Source organism: Solea senegalensis, linkage group LG1 (genome assembly GCF_019176455.1).
Source record: "Solea senegalensis isolate Sse05_10M linkage group LG1, IFAPA_SoseM_1, whole genome shotgun sequence".
Classification (NCBI taxonomy): domain Eukaryota; kingdom Metazoa; phylum Chordata; class Actinopteri; order Pleuronectiformes; family Soleidae; genus Solea; species Solea senegalensis.
This window is the reverse complement of record NC_058021.1, coordinates 5,679,277-5,695,803: the sequence shown is the minus strand read 5'-3', so window position 1 is coordinate 5,695,803 and position 16,527 is coordinate 5,679,277. Positions and strand designations below refer to the sequence as shown.

General features: G+C 39.8%; 2 protein-coding genes across 3 annotated transcripts in view; one reads left to right on the top strand and one right to left on the bottom strand.

Moving 5' to 3' along the window:
- Window positions 1-4: 4 nt before the first annotated feature.
- LOC122776591 (WD repeat-containing protein 48) lies at window positions 5-8,037 on the bottom strand. Of its 2 annotated transcripts, none has more exons than XM_044037176.1 (18): window positions 7,981-8,037; window positions 6,385-6,525; window positions 6,176-6,254; window positions 5,861-6,073; window positions 5,606-5,694; window positions 4,818-4,919; window positions 4,495-4,719; window positions 3,971-4,045; window positions 3,761-3,863; window positions 3,575-3,672; window positions 3,263-3,370; window positions 3,080-3,176; window positions 2,891-2,986; window positions 2,693-2,798; window positions 2,469-2,556; window positions 1,964-2,040; window positions 1,637-1,829; window positions 5-1,540 (listed from the first exon to the last, which is right to left on the bottom strand). In XM_044037176.1, the coding sequence occupies exons 1-18, from the start codon at window positions 8,026-8,028 to the stop codon at window positions 1,445-1,447; spliced, it is 2,034 nt and encodes a 677-aa protein (XP_043893111.1). In that variant the 5' UTR covers window positions 8,029-8,037; the 3' UTR covers window positions 5-1,444. The 2 variants fall into 2 exon arrangements, with proteins under 2 accessions (XP_043893111.1, XP_043893121.1); XM_044037186.1 differs by having other exon boundaries at window positions 6,176-6,251.
- Window positions 8,038-9,736: 1,699 nt separating this feature from the next.
- Window positions 9,737-16,527, top strand: part of LOC122776581 (sodium channel protein type 4 subunit alpha B-like) — a 28,782-nt gene continuing 21,991 nt past the window's right edge. Inside the window, exons 1-4 of the mRNA XM_044037165.1 lie at window positions 9,737-10,044; window positions 13,348-13,654; window positions 14,970-15,088; window positions 15,773-15,862. Coding sequence (XP_043893100.1) covers window positions 13,388-13,654; window positions 14,970-15,088; window positions 15,773-15,862 — 476 coding nt within the window. The 5' untranslated portion in view covers window positions 9,737-10,044; window positions 13,348-13,387. The remainder of the gene's footprint in view (window positions 10,045-13,347; window positions 13,655-14,969; window positions 15,089-15,772; window positions 15,863-16,527) is intronic.

Genomic DNA, 16,527 nt, shown 5'->3' with positions numbered 1-16,527 from the left:
TCTGTCATTGTTAAACCATTCCAATTTATTTCTCTGAATGCCTAAAATATACATATTTCACAAGTTATTACAACAGGGATATTGCAGTGTTATGGCCCAATTATGGAACCCAACCTGGTTTTGGCCAATTAGAGCTCACTCTGTGCACCCCCCGCCCCCCCACACTACAGCGTTACACACATACACATACACTCCTCATGGCAAAATAACTCCAGAAAATTCACAAGGAAGGGATTTGTCGTTCTGCTTGGTGACACACGAAGAGAAATGAGTATTAGCATTTATTTTACTTTGGTGACTTTCCCACAGTGGTTGAATGTTTGATATATTCTGAAAGAGATTCCCCTTCAAGTTATGTGTATTAATGTTTCATTGAACTATTGAAATCTAAACGAAATATACATTAGGAACAGCCCTCGCTGTCAACAACGTCCCTCCTCATGAGCCGAGCACAGAGCAAGTGAAGCACGAGTTATTGTTTAAGATATACGCCTTATATATAATTTCCCAATCGCTTAGCTGACTTGAACAACTACTGACATTCTTCAGGAGTCAACTGCAATTTCTGGGTTGTATTGAATACCAACAAATGCAATTTCTTAAACATCCATGTAAAATAGTAAAATTACCTTCATGACCACAAATGTGCTCTAGGGATTTGGAAAAATAACCTGGTTTTAAGTAAACTGTACAACAACATAATGAAACTATTGACCCCACCCTGAAAAACAAAATCAAAAATAATGTTGTACATATATTTACAAAAACAACAACATTCAGTCCATTTAGAACAGCACAGCTAAACAGAAAAGACCAAGACAAGTGCTTCTGTCAGCATAGTTCAATGATTAGAAGTCTAAGCTGAGGTTAAGTTCAAGTTTAGATGTGCGGTGGCGACAACGGAACAGATGAGGACAACTGTGTTGACGCTACCCAAGTGTTCTTCAAACTGATGACGGCCGTGGAGTGTTTGTAGAACAAGGACAGTTTCTGGAATGTACTAGAACAGTCTACTACATCCATGTGCATACACTCACTCACACACACACACACACACCCACTCGGACTCGAACGCAATCACTTCAAAGTAAAATGGCAGTCAGGAGGAAAGAAACGAACGTTGCAGTCAAAAGAAAAATAAATCACATTGGTGAGTGCTGGGAAAAAGAAACCCACTGAGTTCTTTGTTTAAACTGTAAAATAAAATAAAAAACGGAAGAAAAAAAAAGCACGGACAACTAACTTCCCAGGTGTCTGTTGGCTGCTCCGGTCTGTTCTGGTCAGTTCCCTAAGATACACCACGATGAGCCAGGTTGCCACAAATTTTACTGGATTCTCATTGATACTGGGACTCTTGTCCTCACAATGGGGTTTAGGGTTCTACATGTCAGAGGTGGGTGGTGATTGGCAAATGACAGAGTTCCTCTTTTAAAAATGCTGACTTTCACGTGGACTTCTGCCTATAGTGAAGCGTCAAGTCCCCTCCGCTCTTCCAGATAAAATGTTTAACTGTTCGCAGGTCCATGTTGGGATCTAGAACCTGGTTTGGAGATTAAAAGGAAATAAAGGTGATTTAAAATTCACTACAAATGAGGTATGTGAAGTTGGACTGGCTAGGACGTGTGTGTGTGCCCACCTGGTCTTGACACATAAGCTCAATCTTCTCCTCAGCAAGCATAGCCATGTCCTCCTCCTTCTCCTGCTCCCCAGGCTTATCGTTGGCCGTGGAGCTGGTGGTCTGCGACTCGTTGTCGAGGTTGATGATTTTCTCGTAAACATGCTCCATCACCTTCCTCACCTGAAGCATGTCACTGGCGGAGAGGCGGTCCCTGCAGAGAAGTCAGCCATCAGCAGGTAGACGACACTACACTGAAGGACTTTCCCCGTTCACAGCTGTGTACATGAACTGGCTTTCTGCTCACTGCTTCACATATTTAAAAAGGAAATGCATGTTTTCACTCACTTCTTTAGAGTTTTTGCACCAGAGGAGGAATGAGGCTGGAGGTAGAATGGGATTTTGTTGAACTTAGGCATATTTTTCTGAAACAGAAGGAGTGGAAAAATAGAACATGTAACTGTTGCACAACATGAAATGTCAGCTCAAGTCTTGACTGTATATTGTGAGCATGACAGCGTAACATACACAATCACCTGTAAACTTTCATGTGGGGTTAAAAATGTACCGCGCTGACAAGAGTTAGTACAACTGAGCTTACACTGACATGTCAAAAGAAGGCGATTCATTTTGAACACATACGTATGATTTTAGCCTGGCACACTATACGATGCGGTTGTAATTGAAAACCAACTGTTTAGCAGTTTACTTGTCTCTAGTGACTTTGCATACACACGTAGCTCCTCGATACGTCACTGTAAACCATTTCAGAAAACACTACTATGCATCAGAATTTAATTTGTGTCATGATGCTGAAATGTTGAAGTATACTGTAAGGAGAAATAATACTCACATCTACAGTTATGTCAATAACCCACTGTGGGACTGTCTCATTCAGCAGCATGGATTCAGTCTCTCCACCTGAATCTCTACATAGCAACCTGCAAAACGTGAGATCAGAGGCCATTAGGAGTCAAATGTTTACATCTCTATGCAATATGAAAATGTAATGTAAGATAACATGCTAGTGCTTTCAATCTACATTTAACCTGCACTGTTAGTGAAAAGAAAACCTACCGAAACAGAGTTCTGCCTCCTGCTTCCCCAAAGATGACCGGCGTGTGTGGAGGCACCTGGAAATATCCATTTCCTTTTTGGACCCTGTTCTCCTGCTCTCCATTCACTGTGGACACACGAGCAATGCTTCTGTGAGTAACCGATTTTGCTTTTTGTGATGACACGGCATAGTGAACACGAAGTCAACCAACTTCTTACCGTGGTTGACCTCATTCTCCTCCTCGTCCATGGGATTGATGCGAGTTCTTGGCCAAAACTCCAGCAGAGCCTGCAGCAGCAGTCCACCGAGGTTCACTGCGACAGACCAAGGGTCAACGTCATGCAATTCTTAGTTGCAGTATCCAATATGTATTTGATTATAAAATGTGATTAATTCAGATATCTTACACTTTGGGTCTGAACCATCGGAGCTTGAAAACCCTGCGTCTTTTGCAGAAACCCAGGCAGCGAAGCAATCGCTCTCATCCAGTGTGATGGTGAGCATCTGTTCAGCAGAAAATAAAAGAGTTACTTAGACATACACTTACTAAACTGAGGAGCGTATCTTTTATGAGCAGGATTATGACTCACCCCAGTTTTCAGGTCAACAGAGAACCAGTTTGGCACATAGACCATTTTGAAACGCTTTTTAATCTCTTCATCGAACTCCACTTTGCCCAAATCTTCACCCTTGCATGCCTGAAGGTGGAATACAATAAAATGAAACAACAGAATTAACATTTAGAATTAACCAAAAAACCCACAACCATCATTATCCAAGTGTCATGTTGTGTAATTGACAAATTAACTGATCATTAACATAATTGCTGCACTAGATTTGTTGGAACAGTTTAACCCCAAGTATCATGATTGATTGGAGGAAAGTAACTTTACTACATTTACCTTAAGGACATCCCAGAATGCCACATTGTTGTTGGTGTCTTTGGTGAGTATGTGTCTCTTGTCATTCAGAATGTGGCACTGGATAATACTGGCACCTCCTGTGAACACAACAGACAAAAATCTACTGAAGACAGAAGGAAGATGAGGAGAGCACTGCAGTTTCAGGTATGAAAAACACAAGTTTACCTTTAATGACCTGCTCTGGCTGAGTACATAGTGGGGTCAGAGGGGTAGTGCAATCGTTGTCATACTCCCCCGATGACCTGAAGTTGTGCATTCCCTTTAGAGACTGCACGCAAAACACACAATTATGCAATGCAATTACATTTTGTGTGTCATCTCAAAACAAATCTTGTTCAGTTACACAGTGATCCCAGAGGTGTCACGTATGCTTACCCATTTATTAACAGATGACTTGGTGGTGGACACCCAGATTGCTGGAGGTGGGTCGGCAGATCTGTCCAGTTCCATCTGAGCAACAGAAAGGCAGCGGGAAAAAAAAAGGTGAATGACTCCATATGGTTAGATATGATCAGATGAATGATCAAGGAGAATAACTGATTTATTATTCTGAGTACTTTTCAACTTAAAGAAACAAAATACAGCCCAACATTCCCTAAAAGAAAAAAACAGAACAAGAAATTCATAAAAAGAGAATATATGGCATAGGAAGTAACATGTACTACACTACAGTGTGTATGCAATAGGAACCCAAAGTGCAGGTAAACACAAAACTACCAGAACCTCCGTCTGCAGACACCCACTTAAAGCAAAGGTTGGCTTACTGACAAGACCATTACATACAATTATTAATTCCCCAGACAAAACATTTCATTTAAAGTTAATCTATAAAATGACATCATCATTGCTCAACAGAAAAAAAAAAAAGTTTTATTGATTAATGTGTACTGTACTCTTACTTTGAGCACTGGGGCCTTTTCCTCACAGATGAGCACACGGATGTCTGGGTTGCGCAGGTCAGTGCAGTAGATCTTTTTGTCCCTGCCTCCAGAGTAGACATGTGTAAAGGCCTCATTGACCTGCAGGGCCCACACCCCTTCATCGTGCACCCGGTAGGTGGCGATACACCTCTGCTGGCCGAGTGACCACAAACGGATGGTTCCATCTGAACTGCCCGAAAGGCACTGATAGGAAGTAAAAGGTGAAAAAGAAGCCGATTATCATTTCTACCTTTTTGTCAATCAGCTGCGAACCACAGCTTATGTCACACATGTTAAGTCACCTGAGTGCCATCTCGATTCAAGAGCAATGACTTGACGTTGTCCGTGTGACCCTTTAGCTTCATCAGTTTTGCGCATGTTCGAGGATCCCACACTCTCAAAACCTGAAGAATATAAGCAGAGAGTCAGATCATTTTGTACTGGTAACCTTTCCATTTTACGTGTATTATAACAATTGGATGTTTACTGTACCCACAATTTACATGATCTTTTAAATAATTTCAGTGATGTCTACAAAGATGCCAAGAAGTCAAAAAGAAACATCTTTGAGACATCATGAAGAGATTTATTTATACAGATTCATTTCACAGATCACCTTCAACTGCTCAGTGATGTCATCTTTTGGCCAAACTGCTGTCTGTCGCTTAATTAAGTATTCCTCTTTCTCTTCTTTAAGTCACTTCCACCCTCACTTGCACCAAAAGTGTGCAAGTGAGGGGTGTAGACTGTGACAAATAACCTTCTTTGTAGAAATCTGATTCCTGGTTTGATGAAGTGTTGTGCAACTGAGACCACACTTAATGTCATACATAGCTGTCAGAATATAGAGCTATTCGATGTATTTTAGCAGCAGCTTTAACACCTTTAATCTTATCTCCACCAGTTAAGGTGCCAATTATGCACAAATATAACCTTGCACCCCATTTGCAAAAACAAAAAAGAGTAACTAATACTTTTTAGATTAGAGATTGTTTTGTGACAAACGTTTCCTGGGTTAAGCCATTAACTGTGTGCTGCATTAATCGGATTAAATTTAATTATTAGTATGTGCATCACTGGGAAACCAAACCTTTTCTGTGGATCCAGATACAATGACTGTGCCCATCTGATTCATCGCTAGACTGTAGATAGAGTCCTTGTTCCCACTCAAAGAAGAGGCTGTTGCAAACAAAATAGAATGAATCCACATGTGTGCAACATTTTTCACTGACAAATATAGGATTCTACAGACAACATGGTCACATAGACATGAACTAAAAATAAAAGTCACTGTATGTAGACCAAAAATGGAAACAGCTGTCACAGCGAAATAAACACTACTTACTGGTTACAGTGTTATTGGAAGCAGTGAGTGCTGTTAGTGTGTTCACATCCCAAAGAAAAATCTGGCGGTCGAGACCCGCTGATGCCACCAGCTCCTTGTCCTTAGCGTAGGCCAAAGCTTTCACATAGTCCTTGTGTGTTCGTAACGTCGACATGCAGAAGCCTTTATGTGCATTCCATACTTTGACAGTTGTATCCGATGAGGCAGATATCACTAAAAAATAGAAGGCAGTCAATGAGAATAGCTGAATGTAAAATACAGAGCTGGGAACTATAATTCGGACAGGAAATAAAAGATGTAAGTCAACTAACTCACAAGTTTTTCCATTGCAACACAGAACTATGTCGTTAACCCAGTCTGTATGATGCTCCATCGATGCAATATACGGGTCCTGCTACAGTGAAAGAGAAAAAAACTCGAGACACTTTTAATTTGAAAGAATGGGCGCAACTCATGCATGTGACCTTTGTATGATCATTACATGACTTCAACTGAATACAGCTGAGGAGAAGAAGAATCTTTACCTTGTGCTGGTAAACACTCCATATCCGGATGATGGAGTCCCTGCCAGCAGTGAATAGACGATTGAGTGCTGGGTCTAGCTGCAGTGCATTCACCCCATTTCGATTGTACTTCTCCACCTCATCTCTAATGACATAGGACACCTGAAGAAAAAAAAAAGGGAGTGAGCCATTTTCCTGCTAAACTAATCCTGCTAAATGTTTTGGATAAACTAATCCAAAACAAGAAATAGTTCTTTTTGCAGTAAAACGTCAGATTGAGCTGTCTGCAACAAAAACTGTAACGCTTCGATATATAAGCCATTACAATAATATGTTAATGCACTACCACTTTTAATTATGTGGTGTATAGCAGTGATTCCCAAACAGGGGTACGCAAAGTAATGGAGGGGGTCCATTGAGACAAAAGAAACAAAAACATAACAAAGGAAACATGATTTGCAAACAGCCTGATTACGTTTAGAAACTGTCATAGACATACAGCCAAATTCAGACATTGCAGTAACTTTATTTAAAAAATATATGGTGATGGTGGTGTGCTGGTGTTGCTGTGTGTACAGACAGACACAAGTGCACAGTAGGGGGTACATGGCTGGAGGTCAAATAACTGAAGGGGTACAGGAGTGAAAAGTTTGGGAACCACTGGTGTATAGTAAATGCAGAGGAAACTACAATGGTAACTTCATATCATTCAGACAGGCAAAAGAAGACAGGCATCTAAGAATTAATTTACATATGCTGCATTTCACTTATGATAATCACTGTGTCTAATTATACAAAGCCATCTTGGACCTTCATTAAATAACTGTTTAACTAATGCTAATGCCACACTTAACATTTCTGTTTTTGTGCTGTGTTTACGAATGTTACACACATTATGCCAACGATAGTAACGCTGCAGGACTTGTGGCAATGGTATATTTAGTTTCTAGTATTGGATTTATAATTCTTCGGCTGGCTTTGCTGCTGTTGGGCTGGTTGTAAATAGCCAGTGGGCTGGTTTTGACACGGATACCTAGTTACTCACAAGAGAAGTTTCGTGCACCTGTTCATACTAGAAACATGCAACAAACGCGTCGCCACGATAAACGACACCGTTTCCAAATATATTTCTCTCTGCATCTTTGCAGGGAGGGATGAATTCGGCCATATTTTGATTTGACAACCACGCACAATGGCAGCATGATTAAATGTGATCACCGAGACACGAACGTATTCCCAGCAATTAGACCAAGCCCGCATACAGTGTTGCTAGGCTATCACGCGTCAACAGCGGCTGTTACGACACCACATTCATCGCCGAGGCTAAATGACAAGCTGGTTCGCAGTTTAATGGCGTAACTTCAGCGCATGTGTGCAAGAACTGTTCACAAAACCACGCAGTCATTTAGACACCGACCGTTGGCAGGAGACGGCAACTCCTCACGTAAGCTAAGCTAGCTACGTTAGCCGGCTCGAGTCATGACTCGTTACTGACCCGCTGCCATTTTCTGGCGGTTTTTGCTCTTCGTCAAGTCTCCGCGAAGCACTTGTCCAAGCTGAGACACCCCTCGGACATGGTACCGAACTAATCGCAAACGTGAAACTCTGATAAATTACCTGTACTTTTCTCCGCCCAGCAGCATTTTGCCTGTGATGCGTGGCCATCTTGCATGTTGACAGTCAACTCATGTGATGTTACATCCGGAAAAAAGAAAACATAGCCACTTGAGCATTGTGGGTAATGTAGTTTTACACTGGGAGGGTATTTTTTTCCCCTCTGGGTTTCAGTTTTTCAGGCCCTTTTTAACAGCAGGGGAACTCGAGAATGTCTAAAATGTGAATTCTACTTGTCTTTGTCTTTTACAATTGTCTCTTATTTCTATTTCTTGTTTTCATGACTATCTCTTATTTTAAATGTTTTTTATGACTTTCTTTTTGTTTCCTTTTATGATTTTAAGTTCTATGCTATACAAGTATTTACAAAAAACATGTACAGCATATGAATAAGAAAATATTTGTGTGTTTTTATCACCAGCAGGCTCACACTGACTGTTAAGATTAAATAATTATTCATAAATGTTCTTTATGTTTCTGTCCAAATAAATCTACAACATTCACACACAAATAATGCCCCTCAATAAATAATCTGGCCAAAACAGAATTTAGCATAATTTCCATGTCCCATTTGGTGACCTAAGCATGATGCATCTCTTTTTAGGTCTTCTTGTATAATTAGAAAATGTGTTTTGGCCACAAGATGGCGCAATAAGACACCTGCACTGAAGGCCAAGACAACACAGCCATGTAATCCTAAACCACCAGTCCTGTGTATCTGAGATTGAGAGCACACGTGTGACTTCATTCTTTAATTCTCCTAAACAGTAAATCAACAAAAGTAAAGTGCTTTAGTGAGCACATAGTTATAGCTGCCTGTGTTCTTGCTTGTATTCTTTTATAAGACCCCGACATGTTCTCCACGCCCTCATACAACCTGATACACTCAGTAAATACCAATATAACCAGTATATTGATAGAAACGGTCTGTTTGTTCGTTTTTGGGAAACAGTTTCTAACCATTTGTGTGCTGGGAAGAATAATATGAGATATATTTATTATTTAAAGGTCCAATGTGTCATAGGAGGTTTTATTGTCAGAAATTGAATATACTAGCCACAAGTATGTTTCTATAAGTGTATAACTGCTTAGAAATACAAATAATGTATCATGTATTTTAGACACAGGTTTTGCTTTACAGAGGCTGCCACAAACCAGCCAGGGTGAAGGTTTCACGTTTTGAAGTAGACCTTTATCTATATTAAAACATCTGTATTCATGGAAGCCTCCTCAGCTCACGGACGACTAAAGGTGCACAACAATGTCCTTTCTGGTATGTAAGGGCCACCATAGTCCCCTGATGTATTCAGTAGAGGGAGAGTTGAGAGACCTCTGTTTGTTGCCAGCTGCTATAAAAGTCTATCATAAATGTCATGAGATACAAAAATGCTATGTTATAGTTATATGCTTGGACATGTTGCACTTGACAGGTATATGTTATGCACAAATTAAGAACCAAATTGAAAACTTAATTGCTATTATTACATTTTTTTTCAGTATTTACAAAATAATCCATTTAAATTCATCATATTGTTCTGACAAAGTTCAGATTTCTTCTGTGTCCATGTTACTAAACTTCATTGTTTTTCTCTGCTGCGTGTCACTTCAGAGGGAGACAGAGAGAGAGACTGACAGACAAACAGGGGGAGAGACATCCTCCCTCTTTCCTGCTCAATTGCAGGTGCGTCTCCTCCTCTTCTTCTTCCTCCTCCTCCTCCTCCTCCCCCCCACGCTCTGCGGATTGGGACCTTATCCTCTGTGGGATGAACACGGAAGACAAACTCGCGTGGAGTGGGAAAAGGACGTTTCCTCCGCTCACACCTCCTGTGGCAGCCTTTAACATGTCCAACACAAGGATAACCTGTGGCGTTTTTTGTCTCTAGGTCAGCTGTGAGTTTTGCTCGTGCCTCCTCTTTGTTGTAATGATGACACTTTGCTCCGTGAAGCGGAAATAAATGCTAACCAGAAAACATGGATTTTACTCGGAGGCTTTGGCTGCAGCTCTTTCCCCTGAAACCACAACAACTTCACGCTGGAAACGAGGCTGTAAATCACAGAGTTTCATTTGTAAGTACCTCTTAGAGGATCGTTTTGACAAATACTATTGAGTACATAAACTGCATCTTGTGTAACATGTGCACTCACGTGGAAAACTTAAAAAGTTACTTACACATTAAAATTCACGCAAATCATCATCAACAAAGAGTTTTAGGCTTAACTTGTAGTATGTATAATGTGTGTGCATATATATATATATATATATATGTATATATATGTGTGTGTGTGTGTGTATATGTATATGTATATGTGTGTGTATGTGTTTATGCGTGTATAGGGATGTCAGTGGACCAAAGTGCTGTACAGATGAATTAATAAAAGGCCCGATACCGAAAAATAGCATAAATAAAATAATTAATAAATATTAAAACATTCAGTGGTTATATATTACATGACATGAGGGAGTGGTTTGACATTTGAGATATTCATATTCTTTGTTTAGTAACATCTTGAAGTTTTAAAATTTTTACAGAATTTAAAATACAAATGTAAGGGTTATTATTTGGCACGTTTTTGGCAATGTACAGTATATACAATTTAATTTTGCATCATAAATATGTTTTATTATTACTAACTAACTAAATACAATTTTTCCCATCCAATCCAAATTTATTTGTAAAGCGCTTTAAAAGCAACCACAGTGAAGTGCTGTACAGAATAATAAATCAAAGACGGACGCCCACACAAGGCAACAAATATAATTTGCAATATTGCAAATTGTTGCAATATCACAATGCCATATTGTTGTATAATTTTGAACTCATATCGCCCACCAAAAGCAGATTCTTTTTTTCTTTTTTTTTCACTTTACCAGGCTCCTACTGGTCAAACTAGACACTCAGTGGCCCCCAGGTCATTTTGAGACCCCTGCAGTAGAGTGTACAGATAATTCCTATAGAATGTAAAGTCCCAGACAGTGTTTGTGTTATGGATCTGGGAGGCTTGATATTTTTTAAGATTTGAGAGCAGGTCATGTAACACATACTGTGTATTTTGTAATGTAAAAAAAAAAAAAAGTATCTTCATTACTGCTGCACTCTTGTCGTTTTTAATACTTTTATCACTCTCTGGTTTTGTAGGTCTATACCTTCCGTAACCTACACATTTAAGCTATCTGCTGCAATTACATTGAAAGGTTTTTGCCAAAGAAGTAGGTCATCAGATACGTCAGAGCTCAGTTTGAAGCTCTGAGAGAGCGACTCACACTGTAATAAGGCAGCAGCATACAGTACCTGTGACTGGCAGTCTGTGCTGGAAGTTTGTTTAATTAAATGCCGTTATGTTTAACTTCTTTGTCGAATTCAGGATGTGAAAACTTCAAGAAATCATGCTTATTATTATTATTATTATTATTATTATTATTATTATTACCATTATTGTTCACATGCTGGAATAATCCACCAGAGGATCAGAAAATCATCAGAAATCTAGAGTCATTTCAACAACGGGGTGTATTTCATTCCCAAAGGCTGGGTCAAGGAACACAGATTGGTCGTGGGAGAACTTTTTTAGGGCGGGAATGTGACGTCCCCGTAAAAGTCCAGGGAATGAGGAGAGTCACAATGTATAACAAACCTTTGGGATATATTAAAAGAAGAAAGGCAGAGACACGGTACTGTCTATAAAAAAAGTCGGTTCAGGGAGACAGACAGGTCGCAACATTCAGCCGGTCCGAGTTTGCTTTCACACTGCACTTAAGTGTAACAAGCCAAATCTTTTGAATAACGTATTCCCCTCCCCGCCTGAGGCAGCGCTGCATCTAGAATTACTAAAAAAGGAGACAAGACAACATTGAGCAAGAAAACTTGCTCATCTGTTGCTTAATTAATGCAAATCCTATCGTTTGAAGTGAACATACCACACATATACACAATTTCTCCCGACTATCCCTCTACACATGCATATGTTATGGTTGTGTTTACCCACAATGCCCTGCATTAAGGTCCACTTCCTGAATTTGGTTCACTTGAAGCGAACGAGACCGACGTTTTTAGGCGGATCAGAGTTCGGTTGCACTTTCACACGCTCCCAAAGGAACCGGACTTTCCGAGCAAATGAACTAGGATTCGATTTAGAAAGCCTGGTGTGAATGAACCCTTAAACAGCCAGACAAACCAAGCTTAAACCATCAATGTAAAAATGTGTTATCCCCACAAAGCACACAGCAAACAGTCCCCATGCTAACTTCCAGAACTTTACCAAGCTAATAGTTAAGATTTATGTGTGTATGTTTTAAATAACATGCACAAAATCTCAATTAAGAATGACATGAGGTGTCGGGATATCTTTTCATTTACAGATGGAAAGTTTGGAAAACACTGTGATAGAAGATAAAGTAACTTTACATGCAGACTTAGATATTATAATGCCAATTTGTCTTGCACAAATCTAAACAGTGCATCATTTCTGATCAATTACCCGAACTGGAAATGGAAAGGGTTTATGAATTAGAATCCTTTTGAGTTTGTTCACAACACATAATAACCACAACAGCCCAAAATGTTCATTTCAAGAAATCAGACACATTTACAGCTGTATATTCTCTGTTAATACTGGTTAAGTAAGTGTGGGGCAGGCTTTAGAGAACCTCCAAATAGATATAAGGAGATTTAGTATAGATATAGTATTATGTTACTGTAAAGTTGTTGTTTTTTTGCAGACTGACATTGAGGCTCCACAGTTTCTTTCATTGAGTGATCACTGCTGCTAAATCATTGCTTGTGAAAACTCCTGATCAGACCTAATCCCTGACTCAGAGCTATGGCTGCCCTAGTTTGACAGAGATGGTTAGATAACAGAAAGCTTGTGGTTAATAGGAAATGTTAAAAACTTCAAAACTTCAAAACATGCAGTTCAAGCTTTCTTATTGTGAATACACACAAACAAAGAAATGAGCTTACGTTCATGCATCATGCACACATGTATGCACTTGGACATGCACAGTTATCTAATGACTGCAACTTTCAACGCAACTGATGTCATGAGCACAGTATTTTTGGTTTCCTGAAACTCCTGAGAAAAGTGTTTGCCTACGTTGGGGAGGCAGTGGATCAGTGGTAGAGCAGGTCGTCTTTCACCTGGAATGTCTACATGCCAACGTGTTAATGCTCTGTATCAACGTGTGAGTCAATGGTGAATACAATGTATGCTTTGAGGGGTCATCAAGACTTCATGGACTTCATGTATGATTATATTTGATGTGTTGTGTAACCGTTGTGCTGGTACAGACAGACGCCCAAGCTGCTAAGTTTGTTCATCACTATTCTTCTTCTCCTCCTTCCATCTCCTTTTCTCATGCCTTTGCTCCTGTAGCTGTAAGTCAATCCTAGCAGAGGAGAAGCAGGATGAAAAGATGGCAGCCATGCTGTTACCAACGGGTCCTGAAAGCTTGCGGCGGTTCACTCGTGAATCTTTGGCTGCCATGGAGCAGCGGATTTCGGAGGAGCAGGCCAAGAACACCAAGGCTTTCCAGGAGCCTCACAATAACGCAGAGCCATCCAAACCTAGGGTCGATCTGGAGGCAGGCAAGCAGCTGCCGCGCATCTATGGCGACATCCCTCCAGAGCTTATTGGTGTGCCACTGGAAGACATCGATCCATTTTATTACGCAAAACAGAGGGTGAGCATTTCTGTCTTTCAGCGTGAGTGTGTTGATGGTGATTAAGGCCAATTGGAGGATGCACATGTCACTTTAGCACCATTTTTGGGTGCACTTTGTCTGCCAAAAAACGTCAACACTTGGGAGGACAACCTTGTCCAAGAGCTCTGTTTGAACCATGAAGCTTAATGCATTAATGTGATCTGATTGCCTAGTGCCTGTGTTGGTATGCACTTAGAAAGTTGAATGTTTCTCAGTTTGTGCCGCATGCAACGCAAGCAAAGTGAAGCAACAAACTCACAAATTGGCAACACAACCTTTTAATTGAAGCTGACTGTCCATTGCAGGGCAAACTCACAGAGACTAACATCCATTCCCTGTCACATTCACACATTTGGTCAATTTAGAGTGTCCAGTTAACCTCTGCATGTTTTGGACTGTGGGAGAAAACGGGAAAACCTGGAGAAAACACACACACACACACACACAGAAAGGCCCTCAGTTGAACCGGGATTCAAACCCATGGCCTTCTTGTTGTGAGACAACAATGCTAGCCACTACTCTGCTGTGTATATACCTAAGTGTATATTCAGTTAGGTAAACCGATCAGGATAAACTTTGAAAACGTAACCCTCGTTTTTATAGAACATGGAAACATTTCAAAGCAGTTCTCAGATAGTTATAATATATATATTATAATTCATTGTTGGTTTTGTTCTTTTCAATATTTGTCATGGCTGCAGTCTCTCAGTACATAGTCTTTCAGGAACAAAAAACATTAAATAAAAGAGTAGTTTATCATTTATTAATTATAAACTGAATAATGTAAGACTGTGACTGATGTTATTGATTAACTGGTCAGGATTCAGCAGATCAGCTCATGTTTTGACTGAATTCACTGAGAGACTGGCTGCATTTCTTTACATCTCTCGTGGATGCAGAAATTGGATTAGCAAGTTGTTGGTAGATCAGTCTGCTGCCCATTAATAGGCTGCTTATGGAGAGATGAAAAAGGTCGTCTCGGGGTGTCTTTGTTTTGGCATGTGATGTGCTGCTGGATGGGAGGATTATCCAAAGAAGGGAAAATATTTAAATAATTACCACATCTGTTGGGTAAAGGTTAAGCTTACTTTGGAGTTGCCTCTATTATCTCAGTGTACTTGCACTCATTGCTTTCTTGGAGGTGGAAGTGCTGCTCCTGTACACAGTATTAGCAAATAAATTTACATTCACATGATTTATTTTTGCTTTTCTTCATTTATAAATTGTGAACACTGAAATTGGAAAAGTATGATTTTTCTAATGAATGATTTCTGTTTTTCTCTTTCGTCCACAGACTTTTATCGTACTTAACAAAGGGAAGGTCATCTTCAGATTCAGTGCCACATCTGCAATTTACATCTTTAGTCCATTACACTGCATCAGATCAATCGCCATAAAGATTTTAGTCCATTCATATCCTTTTGGATGCCACAGTCTATGTATATTTCTTGTGTTAGTCAATGGATTGTTTATATTGATATACACAAAAATAGAAATGTAAAAATAGTGGCTCAGTGCACTCTTTGCTAAGCTTATTTGGAGTATTTAGTGCTTCCCCCCTATAGTTTTCTATTGGAATATTCCATAGTCCCAGTTTTAAAACAGCCTTGCAATGGTCCTCTCTGTAATCGCAAAACAAATCCTCTGATATCCTGCTTTTAATCTCTTAAATGAAATAAGAGCGAGGAGATTTCGCATCATGTGGTCGCTGCCTGTTAGTTCTCCGACAGCTGACTCACGCTTCACATGCAGGAGGGAACCTTTCCTCTGAATCGTTATGTCATACAGTAACTACAAACTGCAAGTGCGAGTACGCATTTACACTATGTTACATGATGTATTGAAGGAGAAACTTTCTACTCATTTTAGTAAATAAATTAATCTCTCTAAAAGTTAGTGATGTAGCGAGAGAGTGATATCATTATCTATAATCCGCATATCCTGTAGTTGTAAAAAGTTGGCTTATCCTAATAGATATATTCCATAGGATTATGGGACACGCTGACTGCGTTGTTGTGTCTATGAGCGTTACATTTCTCTCTGCAACTGTGAGTTTCAAATTTCACAAGACGCCGATTTCCTTAGCGCCTTCTCCACATTGTTTAGCCTGTTCATAATGTTCACTATATTGACCAACTGTTTCTTCATGGCCATGTCCGATCCTGCACCATGGACCAAATACCTGGAGTAAGTACATACTGAACAGTAAGGGCAGGTGTTGTCTAATCCTGCAGAGCAATCCCGTACGCCTTCCTTCCAACATTTGACCTCCCTACTCCCACACACGTGTGTTTGGCCAGCACAGTATAATTGTATTATAATACAGTGTTATTTATATGCCAGTTTTAAAATGTAATCACAAATCAGTTTTTTGTGTACCCACTACATCACTTTGCGTAACCCCAGTTTGGGGATCACTGCTGCAGAGTTTGCTGCGACATAAATCCTTCTGTGTGTTCTAATGTGAAACTCTACTGGGGTTTGTTGCTTTACCAGTCGTGACTGGAGAGTCACTTCACATGTAAGTAATCCGATGCATGCATGTTAGATACTAAACCCAAAATGTTCCATACGCATGTTTAAAAAAAGAATGAGAATTACCTGAAGAGTTCTTAGAAATACTCTGCTATGCATGATATGAAAGATGTGGCTACGTCGTTGTCGTGATCAGTGGGTCAGATGCATTTTTATCTTGTGGCATGCTCTCTGCTCTCATGCTCGTTCATTTACCATTTGCAGTTTTATAAATGAACTTATAAATAAATATGAAATGACTAGAAACAGTTGGCTTTTATTGCCGTTACTAGGATTAAGTGATTAAAAAACACTCTCCGGTATGTATCGTATATCCA